Source organism: Sturnira hondurensis, unplaced genomic scaffold (genome assembly GCF_014824575.4).
Source record: "Sturnira hondurensis isolate 20B ecotype Veracruz unplaced genomic scaffold, ASM1482457v3 Scaffold0024152, whole genome shotgun sequence".
Taxonomy (NCBI): Eukaryota; Metazoa; Chordata; class Mammalia; order Chiroptera; family Phyllostomidae; genus Sturnira; species Sturnira hondurensis.
The window spans coordinates 5,056,485-5,071,713 of record NW_028096783.1 but is presented as its reverse complement, the minus strand read 5'-3'; the positions used below and the strand labels follow the sequence as shown (position 1 = coordinate 5,071,713).

Genomic DNA, 15,229 nt, shown 5'->3' with positions numbered 1-15,229 from the left:
GATGTGGGCTCAGAGGAGAAGAAAGAAGCGAAGTCACGTGGCCCCGCCTTCACTTCTCGTTTCTCTTGCTGAGTCTGGGGGCACTTGCCTGGTGGAGGCGCTGCAGGCTGACCAGGCGCAGGAGAAAAGGGGGAAGGTTTGGGGCAGGAAGGGTGCCTCTGGCCAATAAGGACAGGGCTGGCTCCACTGTGTGGGATCAGAGAGACCAGTGAGGGGCAGGGCAGCGGGGGTGGGGGGCGTGCAGTGGGGGTCGGGGAGGGTGTGTGAACTTGGAGCTGGGATGATTTCTCTGGTTGGAATTACACAAGATGTGTCCTGGGGGCAGCTTTTAACTTTAAGGCGGGGTGGGGTTGGGGGGGCGAGTCCAGACTTGAATGGGGCTGAATGTAGCTGGGGGCAGGGGTGGGCGCTGCAGGCAGAACCTGGGGTGCCAACTGAGGACTCTGTCCCCTTCTGGCACCAGACACAAATTTGGGAAGTTGCCTGGGTCCTGGCACCTTGCTCTGGGTACACTACCTAAGTCTATCTGTGGAGCGAGAAGTCTTTCAGTCAATTAATCAGTCAGTCAGGTGCTAACCCTGGCAATGTCAAAGGCAGAGGGGACAGGAAGAGAAGCAGAACTGGGGCACCCTGACATCCTCGACTGCCTGGCCTGCCTGCTTCTGTGTTAGTGGGATATCGTGCATGCCCAGTGGCGGGTACAGGTCCCAGGGAGGAAGTCTTGTGGATTGAGGGGGTCCCTGAGGTTTCCTGGAGGGGCTTGGCCTTGGGCTGCATTCTCGAGGGCAGGCAGGTTTCATATAGGATTGGGGGCCTCCTGGCTGCAGCAGGGAGTGGTGGGGTGGCCAGCACCCCTGGGCCAGCGTGGAAGGGGCGGAAATCCCTGCTGGTTCTGGGCACAGCGTGCTGCCCCCTAGGGCGCAAGACATGGGTTAGCGTAGGCAGTTTTGCCGCTCACTTTTTAAGGCAGGCGGTTCGTCTCCGAGTTTCGGTGTCCGGGGGGGGTGGGGGCGGGACAGTAGGTGTCCCCTGAGAAGCAGCAGGTGTCCTGAAAAGAGCACTGGCTTTGCACCAGACAGGCCTGGGTCTGGAACTCAGTCCTGCCCCTTCTTAATTTTCCGGGGCTTTGACACCTTCTTTTAACCCATTTTCTCATCTGAAAATGAAACATAGTTGCAAGAATTAGAGATAATAAACATTAAAAACACTTAATGTCTCTCACCAAGAAACACAAAAATATGTTTCTTGTGGCCTCCACCCCCTCCCAGAGCTGTGTCCGAGATGGTGGCTGTGAGAGCCCCTTGGTGACAGTTGGGGTCACCTGTGGACTTTGGGGACTGTGCCCTGAGGCTCCCAGGGTGGGCATGGTCTCACTCAGAGGTTTTGAAACCTGTCCTGTTCTTCTGGGACAGGGTCTCAAGGACAGGGACTTGCTGTTCCATCAACCAGTGTGTTTCTTTTATTTTGAGGTGCTGCAAAAAAATTGCACTTAAAATAAGGTTTTAATGTTTTAAGAAACGTTTTGGAACGACTGGAACTTGAGGTGTAAACTGAGACCCAGGGCGTAGGCATGGTCAGGCACACTCGCTGGCTGTGCTGGGTACAGTGCCTCTGGGTCCAGGTGGGTGGGAAGACACCAGGAAGGCTTTGAGGGTTTCCCTCTCTCCCCCAGCTCGGTCCCTGCCTCCCTCAGTGCAGGAGAGGGAAGGGAACCGGAAGTCTGGAGGCCCTCCTGGTGCAAGGTGAGGGCCTGGGCCTGGCCGGCCTCAGTCTGTGTCTCCCCGGGGCTTCCTGGAAGACCTGCCAGGTCTGCTCTTGCTGTTTGAGGCCACCAGGTAGACTTGTGCTGTTAAGGGTTTTTTTGTTTGTTTGTTTGTTTGGTTGGTTGATTTTAGTGTTTTAACTTAAACTCCAGCTGCTCCACCAGACCAGGGAGGGGAATGGGCCCCGCCCGGCTTTGGGCAGATGGATGGACGGAGGCAGGTGGAGAAATCAAAATCAAAGGGGGATCACAGGGAGGCCCTGTCATTAGCGTGAATCAGCTCATTTGTTCATAGCACCTGTACTTAGAGGGCTGTAAGGGGTTATTAACCCAGTTTTTACAGGGGAGGACAAAGACAGCAGCGTTTGCCCCGGTGTCGGAGTTCCCAGGCCTGACCCCTCTTGTCTGTCACACGCTCCCCAGTCCCACCAAAGCGAGACTTGCATTCAGGGCCCCCCCAACCAGTCTGTTGTTTGTCCCCTTTGGGGGTCTTGTTGTGGGGGGGTGTGGTGCTGGGACCATGGCTGCGTGGGCAGGGCCCTGAGCAGTGCAGGGCGTTGGGGAGGAGACACAGGCATGAACCTGCTGGACCTGCAGACCGGCTGGCCCTCTGCCAGCCGCTGGGTTTCTGTGGCGATGAGGCGCCCGCGGTTGGCTGAGTCAAGCCCCTGGGGACTTTTCTTCCTGCGCTGGCCAGGTGTGCAGAGTTTTGTTTTATTCCTTCACTGGGAGCTCAGTAAGTTGTGTGCCGGCTCTCTGTTCCCCTAGATGGCTTGGGGTCACAGATCTCAGGTAATTCTGGGCTCCTTCTTCTGGTGGGAGGACAGGACGGGTTCAAAGGGCAAGGGTGAGAGGGTTGAGCAACAAGAGGCAGAGGGTTCAGGAAGTCCATCACCAACCCAGCGGATCTCGGCTGGGTGTGTGTGACCCTGTGGCGCTCTGGGGGCTGCCTAGGAGACTCTCGGTGATGCTCACCGCCTGTTGTGGGAGGGTCCCAGGGCGTGGAAGCCAAGTCCGGCCGCCTGCTGCAGGTGCGCTGCGTCCAAGTGGTTGCCTGAAACCAGCAGACCGGAACTGTGATGTGGCCTAGCTGGCGCTTGTCACACTGTGTGGGCGAGCTGGGCCAGCAGCGTATTGGAAATGAAGGCCGAGTTTGTGGAACTCTAAGTTCCTAAGAATAAGCTGGGCCCTGCTCCTCCTGCTGTATCAGCATGTCCATGGAGAGGGGCTTGGGAACCCGGATGCTGAGCAAGCACTGGGCTCCCTTTACTTTCTCTTTTATTGTTATTTTTCATGCCCAGACGAGTCTGGGAAATGCTGGGTACGATCCATGGGAACCGTAGCCTCTAGGTCTTGAGAATCTGGCTTCTTGTAAGATCAGTGGCCCAGGTTGGTGGGTGGGTGGGTGGAGGATTCTGATGTGAGCCTCCTTTGCCCTTCCCATTTATCCCTGTGGTTGTTCTGTAGTGAAGAAACCAAGTGCCTTCTCGTGCTGGTCACTCTGCTGGGCCGGGGCTGCAGTGGTGACGGGACGGGGGACGTAGCGCTCTCGGGAACCTGCCCGTGGGCTGGCTGCTCTCGGCCCACAGCTGCCTGAGTTCTCCTCCGTGTGGGCAGGCACTGGAGCAGAGTGGGCCCCTCCTTCCTGCAGCCGCATCTCTGGCATCTCGGTGTTCTGCGTGTCTTCAGTGCTCAGTGTCGCCTAGGATGACAAGTAGAGCGTTTTTTTTTAAGATTTTATTTATTTATTTATCTTTAGAGGGGAAGGAGAGAGGGAGAGAAACATCAATGTGTGGTTGCCTTTTGTGCATCCCCTGCTGGGAGTTGGCCGGCAGGGAACTGGACTACAACCCAGGCATGTGCCCTGACTGGGAATCGAACCGCGATCGTCTGGTTCGCAGGCCAGCGCTCAATCCATTGAGCTACACCAGCCAGGGCCGAGCATTTTGTTTTTGACAATCATTTTTTAAATCCTCACATGAGAGAGGACTTCCGCCAAGATGGAGGCATAGGTGGAAACACTGTGCCTTCTCCCACAACCAAGTTTGGATATAACAAAAGTTTTGGTGAACTACCACACATCCAGAAGCCAGAAAACCGAATTATACGGAAGTCCGACAGCTACGAACCGTTCAACGAGGACGGTAAGAGGCAGAGCCAGCAGCAGAGCTGGGTCAGCCAGGGCAAATCTAGGAGCGCAGGCAGCCCAGAACTAGTCGGGGTGCGGAACAGACTGGCCAAGGTCGCACACTCTCGCGCAGTGAGACGGACCACACAGGCCCCAGGGGGCAAACCCAGTGGTGGAGGGCTGACAGCGGTGGCACACCCGCGTGCCGAGGAGCAAGGCGGGTGGCCCTGGTGACGGTGGTGGCTGCGGTGCTGGTGGGGGTCGCGGTGGTGGCGGCGGCGGCGGCGGCGGGCGCTGGAGAGAAGCCATTGTCCCTCTTTGACCCCGCCCCCACATACAACATCACAACCCAGCAACTTAGTTGCCCTGTTCTAGTGAACACTTTAGGGCTCCGATACTGCTACTTAACAGGCACAAATAGCCCAAAGGATGGCTGAAGAAGAATTCAAAGTCCCAGAGCCAATAACTCTAAGTGACCGAGAAATTGCCAGCCTCTCAGAAGCCCAATCTAAAACTCTATTTATTAGGATGCTCACAGAATTGGTAGAGTACAGTCACAAATTAGAGAAACATATGAAGGCTAGACTAATTGAAATGAAGGGAGATGCACAGGAAACCAATAGTGATGGAAAGGAAACTGGGACTCAAATCAATGGAATGGACCAGAAGGAAGAACAAAACATCCCACCAGAAAGGAATGAAGAAATGAGAATTCAAAAAAATGAGGAGAGGCTTAGGAACCTCCAGGACATCTTTAAACGTTCCAACATCCGGATTATAGGGGTACCAGAAGGGGGAAGGAAACAGCCACAAGTGGAAAACTTATTTGAACAAATAATAAAGGAGAACTTCCCCAGTCTGGCAAAGGAAATAGACTTCCAGGAAATCCAGGAAGCTCAGAGAGTCCCAAAGAAGTTGGACCCAAGAAGGAACACACCAAGGCACATCATAATTACATTAGCCAAGACCAAAATGAAGGAGAGAATCCTAGAAGCAGCAAGGGATAAGGGGACAGTCACCTACAAAGGAGTACCCATCAGACTGTCAGCGGATTTCTCAAAAGAGACCTTACAGGCAAGAAGGGGCTGGAAAGAAGTATTCCAAGTCATGAAATCCAAAGACCTACAGCCAAGATTGCTTTATCCAGCAAAACTTTCATTTAGAATGGAAGGACAGATAAAGTGCTTCTCAGATAAGGTCAAGTTCAAGGAGTTCATCATCACCAAGCCCTTATTATATGAAATGCTAAAGGGACTTATATAAGAAAAAGAAGATGAAAAATATGAACAGTGAAAGGACAGCAAACACACAGTTATTAACAACCACACCTAAAACAAAAGCAAACCAAGAGGACAGCTAGATCAGGAGTGGAACCATAGAAATGAAGAACACATGGAGGGTTAGAAACAGGGGGGTGGGAGGAGGAGAAGGGGGGAGAAGGCAGAGAAAATAGCATAGATGGTAGGTAGAAAATAGGGGGGAGGGTGAGAATAGTGGGGGAAATATAGAACCTAAAGAACTTGAGACACATGGTTATAAACTAAGGGGGGGAGAAGGGTGGGGGAGGGAGTGTGCGGGTGGAAGGGAAAGAAGGGGGGGAATGGAACAACTGTAATGGTATAATCAATAAAATATATTAAAAAAATAAATAAATCCTCACATGAGAATATGTATATTTACTGATTTTCCGAGGGGCGAGGTGGGGGGGTGGAGAGAGATATGAGTGTGAGAGAAACATCGATCAGTTGGCTCCTGTATATACCTGACTGGGGATCAAACCCACAGCCCCGTGGTGAACCAGACGATGCTCCAACCACCTGAGCCACTTGGCCAGGGCTGGAATTCATTTTTGCATTGTCGTCGTGGGTGGCCTTGAGCCACGCTGTGTTTCTGGGGACTCTGGCCGGGATCTGACACGAACTGGCAGCAGCAGGGAGTGGCCATAGTTCTGCGCACGCTGGCTTTGTCTTCCTCCTTGTTAAAGGAAGGCGTGCATCCTCCAGCGCCACAGGAGCACCTTCTCTCCTTGGAAAATCATCGCACAGGCTCAGGCTGTTCTTCCTTGCTTGAATAATCTCAGGGAGATTTTATGGCTCTAATGACCGTAGTGACAGTGATGACATCAGCGAATTGAAATCTGTCCTGCCTGGTGGCGAGTATACTGAGTCACCCAACGTGTAAGTGAACAGCACCTGTCCCACATCAACGGCGGACTTGGCAATGGCGCACTTGGCAATGGCGCATGAAGCCAGCCACCCTTATTCTAGTCTCGGGTCTGAGCGACACACCTTTGTCTCCAGCCATTGGCAGGACAGTGCCCCTTGACCTCCCCTTGACCTCCATCTTCAGCAGTAGAAGTAGGTAATCAGCTGCCAGGTGATGGGTCTTTCATGGCACCTCCCAGGACTCTGAGTAACTTTCTATTTGCGGATTCCTTCCCCTTCCCAGCAGGTCCCACCCAACCTTAGTCAAATAAATGACCATCTTAAAAAGAAACAAACAGTGTGGCACAAAGATTTACTTTTTCCTCATCTGCTTTGATTGGAATCTTGCGTGGATTTTTGGATAGTTAGTGTTACTTTTGCCACTTAAACATGCCAACACTCACCAGTTCCTTCTCTCTAGTTAGGACCACACTCCGAACCACCAATGACTGGTCTGGCTTTGGATTTGCTGGTCCCAAGAGCCAGCCGGAGGGTGGGCCCTGGAGAGTTTGGAGCTGGTGCCTGGTGTTTTAGCGTGTACTTGGGGGTCCAGAGAAGGCTCCCCTCAAGTGAGAGAATTCTTTGGTTGACTTGGACACAGAATTTTGTTTGCTCAGTTTTTAGTTTTCCACCCTGGTGAGTTTATTTCAGAACGGCGTCAGTGAGTGCAAGGGTCTTTCTTACATCATCAAATAGCTTTTGTAAATCAGTTTTTTAGGACAACCCATGGCCTTGTGGAGGATATGTGTCACTCGCACTAGTGTGTTTAACTCAGTAGAAAATGTGACACTGCCCTGGCTGGTGTAGCTCAGTGCATTGAGCTTGGGCCTGCGAACCACATGATCGCGGTTCGATTCCCAGTCAGGGCACATGCCTGGGTTGCAGGCCAGTTCCCAGCGGGGGACTCACGAGAGGCAACCACACATTGATATTTCTCTCCTTCTCTTCTTCCCTTCCCCTTTAAAGATAAATAAATAAAATCTTAAAAAAAAAAGAAAATGTGACACTGTCCCAGGCCTCTGTGTCCTCCTGGGTTTGGCTTGCCACGGTGACCACCTGACCCTGCGCCCTGCCCCTCGGGTTCTCTCCCTTCACCCCCCCGGATCTCCACTCTGCAGGCACCCCAAGCTCTTTGTGCCCACCAGTCCTCCAGGAAGCCATTCCTCGTTGTCTTGTCTGTGCCATGCTGAGCGTCTGGGGGCTCTGGCTGGCTGGTGAGAGTTGGCCAGGAGGGCTCTGTAATCATTCTCTCTCTCTCAGCCTCTGTGTCTGTTTGAGTTGACAGTCACCTGGCTTCCCAGCACTGGGTTTTGTGTGGGCACCTGCAAACGTGTTTCCTTCTACGAAAGGGAGGGAGAGGCAAAAGTGGGCACTGGTGTACTTTCTGTCCCATTGGCTCTGTGGCATGTAGAGAGATTGTTAGGTGGGGAGGGATGGTTAGGTGTGTAGATCAGCTGAATGGGTGGGGGCTCCCTCTCCCCCTCCATGCGAGAGCACCTGCACCACCCAGGGGTGGAAGGACCCGGAGGGTGGAGGGTGTGGCTCTCGCCCTGGCTGACCTCACTGCCTTTGGGACTTTGTACGAGCCACTCCCTCTCGGCCTCAGTTTCCTTATCACAAAAATGCCTGAGTTGGACAACACAATCTGCAATAAGCCTAAAAATGGAGCTGAGAGCAGGGCTATAAACAGAAACAGCCTAGTTACTGATTAAACAGCATTTCAGGCGAGTGGAGCCCAGCCTTCACTCTGCAGGAACTGCCCATGAACGGCCCAGGCCCTGCCGGCGCCTCTGCCCCACTGCTGCTGGCCTGGCTCCAAGGCCGGCCCGGTGGCCCCTGGGGGCGTGGGCACCACCCAAGCTGTCGTCCACCGCCCCTTCCCAAGGAGCTTGTTTTCTTTTCCCCCTGAATACTTGCTTCTTGAGTTCTGGGAGCCCACCGCTCCGGGAGGCAGCAGCTGGGACTGCAACCAGGACAGAAGGGGGACTGGCCGTGTGCTCTTGCTGCATCGCACTTTCTCCTGCCTCGTCTGTGGCCACTGACCAGCCCTCCCCCCCGCCCCCACGTCCCCCGCTGCCTCTCCCCCAGGGTCCAGGGCTTTAGGGAGGGTCAGGTAGGGAACTAGTTGGGAAATTACTCTGTCAGTTGAAAATAAACCTAATAAACAATAATTTTCTTGTATTTCTTCAATACATATATGCAGTCTGTTCAGAGAGTCTAGCTTTAAAGCCTAGTTTTTGATTTTAAAAAATTTCTACGTATTGATTTATATTGCTGACACTATTATAGTTGTCCTCATCCCCCCCCTTTGTCCACCCAGCCCTCACTGGCCTTCACCACATTGTATTTTTTTAGTTTTTAGATTTGATTAGACAACCAGGGATCACTGGCCATTTAAAGAAAACATACAACCTGAAAGAGAAAGACAAAGTTCTGAAGATAATTAAAAAAAGAAAATCTAATTGGTAACTTAAGAAAAAGCCAGAAGGTAGTGCATTCATAAAATAAGAAAAGATTGCCCAATAAAGTAACCACGAAGCATAAAACATCACTCTTGGATATGAAAGGCTATATGATTCTCAAATTTAAAGGAAACCATTCCTTGCCTTTATAATACGTCTTGAGATCAGGGGACTTTAGTCCTCTGGAAATTTCAGACCAGTTTGTCCATTTCTCCAAAAGTCCTGCTGAAATTTTGGTCAGGGTTGTATGGAAGGTCTAGACAAGTTTGAGAACGGGCGTCTGAACTATACCGAGGCTTCCCGTCCGTGAACATGGGCGTTTAAAATCTCTCTCAGCACTGTTTTGTATTTTTGGGTTGTTTGTTTGTTTGTTTTGCTTCGTTTTGTATTTCCCAGTGCATCGAGCAGGGGCATCTTCTGTCACATTTGCCCCTGAGTATTTTGTGTTGTTGGTGCTATTGTAGGTGATATTTTTTGAGTTTTAATTTCCAGTTGGTCATTGTTAACATAAAACAATACAATTCATTTTTATATATTCATCTTGTATCCTGTGACCCTACTAAACTCATTATTTGAGGAGCTTTTTTTTTGACTCTCAAATCTGTAGTCAGGAAGACTGTGGTATTAGCACAAAGAGAAGAGATCAGAGAGACCCATGGGTATGGGGACAGCTAGTTTTTGACAAATGACTGTATCCAAATATGTATATGTATGACTCAAAACCCAATAACAAAGTAAGCAAACCAATTGTACAGAGTCATCCGATTTGAAAAGACACTTCACCAGAGAAGATAAACAGATGGCGACCCAGTATATGAAAAGGTGCGCAACATCACTAGTCATTAAGGAAAAGCATCTTAAAACCATGGTGAGGTACCACTAAATGTCTATTAGAATGGCTACATGTAGAGGACTTCTGGCCAAGGTGGAGGTGTAGGTAGACACACTGTGCCTCCTTGCACAACCAAAAAAAGGACAACAACAATTTAACAACAAAACACAACCAGAACTGACAGTAAATCGAACTGTCTGGGAAGTCCAACAACCAAGGAGTTAGAGAAACATCCATCCAGACCAGTGGGAGGGGTGGAGACGGGCAGCCAGGGCAGAGAGAGCTCGGCAAGGTGGTGGCTGGAGGACCGGGCAGTCCCACATTCGAGTGCAGATAGTTGGGAGGAACAACTGGGGAGCGAGATAGACACACAACCCAGGGTTCCGGGGCAGGGAAATAAAGCCTCAAACTTTTATGATTAAAAACACCTGTGGGGGTTGAGGCAGCAGCAGGAGAAACTCCCAGCCTCACAGGAGAGCTTGTTGGAGAGACCCACAGGGTCCTAGAACATATACAAGCCCACCCACATGGAGATCAGCACCAGAGGGGCCCAGTTTGCTTGGGGGAGGTGACTGAAATCCTGCAGAGAGCAGAGCCAGCTCCATTGTTCCCTCTCAGACCCCGCCCCCACATACAGCGCCACAGCCCAGTGACTGGGTTGCCCCGCCCTCGTGAACACCTAAGGCTCTGCCCCTCATACTTAACAGGCGAGACAAGACAAAAAAGAATGGCCCAAATGAAAGAATAGATCAAAGCTCCAGAAAATACACAACTAAGTGACGAAGAGGTAGCCAACCTATCAGATGCACAGTTCAAAACACTGGTAATCAGGATGGTCACAGAACTGGTTGAATATGGTTGTGAATTAGATGAAAAAAATGAAGGCTATGCTAAGTGAAATAAAGGAAAATGTACAGGGAACCAACAGTGACAGGAAGGAAACTGGGACTCAAATCAACGGTGTGGACCAGAAGGAAGAAAGAAACATTCAACCAGAAAAGAATGAAGAAACAAGGATTTAAAAAAATGAGGAGAGACTTAGGAACCTCCAGGACATCTTTAAACATCCGGACATCTTCCGACATCCGAATCATAGGGGTAGCAGAAAGAGAAGAGGAAGAACAAGAAATTGAAAACTTATTTGAACAAATAAAAACTGGCAAAGGAAGTAGACTTTCAGGAAATCCAGGAAGCTCAGAGAGTCCCAAAGAAGTTGGACCCAAGAAAGAACACATCAAGGCACATCATAATTAAGATACCCAAGATTAAAATGAAGGAGAGAATCTTAGGAGCAGCAAGAGAAAAGGAGACAGTGACCTTCAAAGGAGTTCCCATAACACTGTCAGCTTATTTCTCAAGAGAGTCCTTGCAGACAAGAAGGGGCTGGAAAGAAGTATTCCAAGTCATGAAAGGCATGGACCTACATCCAAGATTACTCTATCCAGCAAAGCTTTTATTTAGAATGGAAGGACAGATAAAGTGCTTCTCAGATAAGATCAAGTTCAAGGAGTTCATCATCACCAAGCCCTTATTATATGAATTGTTAAAGGGATATATCTAAGAAAAAGAAGATAGAAAATATGAACAGTAAAATGACAGCAAACTCACAGTTATTAACAGCTACACCTAAAACAAAAACAAAAACAAACTAAGCAAACAACTAGAACAGGAACAAAATCACAGAAATGGAGATCACATGGAAGGTTATTAACAGGGGAGTGGGAATGGGAAAGGGGGAAAAGGTGCAGAGAAATGGTAGGTAGAAAATAGACAGGGGGAGGTTAAGAATAGTATAGGAAATATAGGAGCCAAAGAACTTACATGTGTGTCCCATGAACATGAACTAAAGGAGGGGAATGTAGGTGGGAGGGGGTGTGCAGGGCAGAGGGGAATAAAGGGGAGAAAATGGGACAACTGTAATAGCATAATCAATAAAATATATTTTAAAAAAAGGTTACATTTTAAAAGGTGGATTATGCCACATGCTGGGCAGGATGTAGACTACTGGAGGCTTCATGCACTGCTAATGGGAATGCAAAATAGCACAGTCACTTGGGAAAACTGTGGCAGTTTCTTACAAAGATACACCTATCATGCAAGCTTGCTATTCTACTTCCAGGTATTTACCCGAGAGAAATGAAAGCGTAGGCCAATGCAAGGACTTGTGCAGGGGTGTGATAGCAGCTTTGTTTGTGATAGCCCCAAGCTGGAAACACCCCATTGTGCCTCAGTAGGGGATAGGGAAATAAATGGTGTATCGATACAATGGGGTGCTACTTAATGATAGAAAGGAATGCACTATTGACATGATAAACATAATAATGTGGATGAATCTCCCAATACTGTGTTGAGCAAAGAAGCCAGACAATAAAGCATACATGCTGTGGGTTCCACTGAATGCTCTAGACAAAGCAAACTGATCTTCATAGATAGGAAGCAGTACGTGGTTGCTGGGGACAGGAAAGGGAATGGGGGGGACTGGGAGGGGAGGGTCAGAGGCGACTTTTCAGGGTGTTGGGGATGCTCCTTATCTCAATTATGGTGATGGTTTTGTGGATTGTATACACATGCCAAAATCGTACACTGTAAATGTGCCCAATTTATTTTCTCAAGTGTACTTTAGTGGAGCTCTTTAAAGAATTCTATAGGTTTACAAGAGTAAGTTTTTTAAAAATCCTAGAATGTTGAAGAATCCCAGAATCTCAGATGACGAAAAATGTGAAATACGGGAGTCGGGGTGGGCAACCCAGATGGAGGCTCAGAGGACCGCTCTTTATTTGTGGTCGTCTGGAGTTCCCTCATGATGTGTTTAGTTGTGTTTTCTTTTTCATTTACCTTTCACACCAGTCAATGAGCCCTTAGATTTAAAGAGATATTCCTCCTTAGCCTTTGGAAATATTCTCCCAGTTGTTGTTGTTGTCGTTCTTCTTCTTCTCCTCATCTTCCTCCTCCTCCTCCCTTGCCCCTGCCCCTCCCCTTTCTTCTCCTTCTGTTAAAATGCTCACCTGAGGATATGCCATTGATTTTAGGGAGAGGGGAAGGGAGGGGGAGAGAGGGGGGGAGAAAAATATTGATGCGAGAGAGAAACATGGATCGGTTTCTGCTCTTTTAGCCCTGACTTGGGACTGAGCCTGCACCTAAGCATATGGTCTGACCAGGAATCAAACCTGGGACTTTTCAGATTATAGGATGATGCTCCAACCGACTGAGCCACACTGGCCAGGGCTCCCAGTATTTCTGTGATAATGTCCTCAGCTGGGCTCTGGAATTGGGCTGTGGTGTCATAAAAAGTAGAGGTGAGTAGGGAAGGGTGTTGCTAGAAGTCCTCAGATCCCCAACTCTGTCCCAAGCAAAAAATGCCCGCAGCCCACCAGTCCTCCATAAAGGGTGGGAAATTGATTTCTTGAGATCCAAAGACACCAGGTGCAGAGGAAGGCCGGGGTGAGGGGCAAAAAGAGGCAAAGGTTCAGTCTCTCTCATGTTCTGGAATGCTGGTGCCTGGGTTTGAATCTCTCCATCCAGGAGCAAGAGATGAGAAAATTGATCTCTGCACTAAAGCACCTCATGGAAAAGCTCTACATAGCTTAACTGTTGGGAGCGCCCATCGAAAAGCTGACTTCACCGTGGCCTACGGTGAAGCCACCTGTGCCAAACCACCACACAGAGCTTCCAGCAGCCTTTCGGACCTCAGTCCCGAATCTGAGCAGCCTAGTGCCCTTGGGCTTTGGGGGAAAGCCTTCAGTATGAAAGAGAAAATAAAAATGGGGAAAAGGTACTCGGTAGAAATTCAAAGATGAGAAGATGGCACACACAGAATTCAGGGAACAAGGAAGAACTCTGGGAAATTAAAATTTCAATAGAAAAATGGAAAACTCCTTGGAAAGATCAAGAAATGAGATGGATGACAGCAGAAAAAGGATAAGTTAGAGGTCAGTATAAGTATTAGAAATTGCAGAAAGACTAGAGGAGATGGCGGGGAGGACATAACCTAGGAAATAGTGCAAGAAAGTTTCCTAGGCTGATAGATAAGGGTTTCCGCATTCAAAGGGCAGATGGAGGACTCAGTTTATGAAATCAAAAGACCCAACGGAAGGCTTTTAGAGAAAGATGAAAATTATGAACAAAAAGTAATGGGTGTGTACTATTACAATATTTACAAAAGCCAAGTTAGAAGCTAAAAAACAATGGAGCCTTCAAACTTCTAAATGGAAGGTATTTGAACCCTGTAGTTCTGTACTCAAACTATCGACAATGGTGATCTACGAGAGACGAGGACAGAGAGCCCAGGAAACAGGGAAGGCAACACAAGAGGGAGGCAGGGGGACCCCAGGGTGAAGGAGAGTCAAGACAGAGACATGGGGAAGGACGAAGGTCTGCAGGAGGGAGGCTCCCAGGACGAAAGTGAAATGAAAGGTTATTTGACGGATTTTAGGTGTAGAAGATTAGAAGACTGTTACAGAGCTCTTAGATTGTATGGAAGGACTTGGGTGTATGTTAAAAAGAAACCCAAGTAAAAGAATATTTGCAGCAGGAAAAAGAAAAGAGTAGTACTGGGAAGGAAAAAATAATGAACAATATTTTCAAAGACTAATAATGAAAACATTAAAGTATGGATATAATTTTTAAAAAACTTTAGCCAGCGCCCAGGGTGGTTTGGTTCAGTGGACTGAGTGCAGACCTGTTAACCAAAAGGTTGCTGGTTCAATTCCCAGTCAGGACACATGCCTGGGTTGTGGGCTGGGTCCCCAGCTGGGGACATGCAAGAGGCAACTGATGGATGTTTCCTTCGCATATCAATGTTTCTCTCCCACCTCTCTAAAAATAAATAAATAATACATTAAAAAATTAAAAACTTTAGCCTGATAACTATTGGGAGGTTGGGTTTGAGAAAGAGAAGGGATGACATTAAAATCCACATTCTCATCATAGAAAATCAGTTTTATTATATTTGTAATAGGTAAATCAAGAGATAGTGGGACTTCCGCCAAGATGGAGGCATAGGTGGAAACACTGTGCCTTCTCCCACAACCAAGTTTGAATACAACAGGTTTGGAGAAACAAAGACACAACCAAAGGACAGAAAATTGAATTATACGGAAGTCTGACTACATCTAACCGTTCAACAGGGATGGTAAGAGGGGCGGAGCCAGCAGCGAGCAGGGTCGGGCAGGACAGGGCCCCCGACCCAGGCGCGCAGGCAGAGGGGAATCAGTTGGGGTGCGGGGCAGACCTCGGGCACATATTCGTGCACAGTGAGACAGACCACGCAGGCCCCAGGGGGCGAGGGCTGACGGCGGTGGCACACTTGCGTGCAGTGGGACGAAACGCGTGGGCCCGGTGACGGCAGCAACTGCGGCATCGGTGAGGGCCGTGGCGGCAGGCGGCAGACAGGACGCCATAGTCCCTCTTTGACCCCACCGCCACATACAGCTTCACAACCCAGCAACTTAGTTGCCCTGTTCTAGTGAACATTTTAGGGCTCTGATCTTGCTATGGAACAGGCATGAACAACCCGAAAGATGGCGCAAGAAGAACTCAAGGTCCCAGAGCCAATAACTCTAAGCGACCGAGAAATTGCCAGCCTCTCAGAAGCACAATTCAGGACACTATTTATCAGGATGCTCACAGAACTGGTAGATTATAGTCACAAATTAGAGGAACAAAGTCACAAATTAGAGGAACATATGAAGGTTAAACTAATTGAAATGAAGGGAGATGCACAGGAAACCAATAGTGATGGAAAGGAAACGGGGACACAAATCAATGGAATGGACCAGAAGGAAGAACAAAACATCCCACCAGAAAGGAATGAAGAAATGAGAATTCAAAAAAATGAGGAGA

The 15,229-nt window shown here is 49.0% G+C and overlaps 1 protein-coding gene across 2 annotated transcripts in view; it reads left to right on the top strand.

The window, feature by feature from the left end:
• Nucleotides 1-15,229, top strand: part of ST14 (ST14 transmembrane serine protease matriptase) — a 41,317-nt gene that overhangs the window by 7,848 nt on the left and 18,240 nt on the right. Inside the window, exon 1 of one of the 2 annotated variants that reach the window (XM_037038203.1) lies at nucleotides 2,452-2,554. The exons of the other annotated variant lie outside the window; for it this stretch is intronic. Within the exon in view, the coding sequence (XP_036894098.1) occupies nucleotides 2,531-2,554 (24 nt within the window). The 5' untranslated portion in view covers nucleotides 2,452-2,530. Of the gene's footprint in view, nucleotides 1-2,451; nucleotides 2,555-15,229 lie in introns of those variants that run through there. 2 annotated transcript variants of the gene reach the window in all.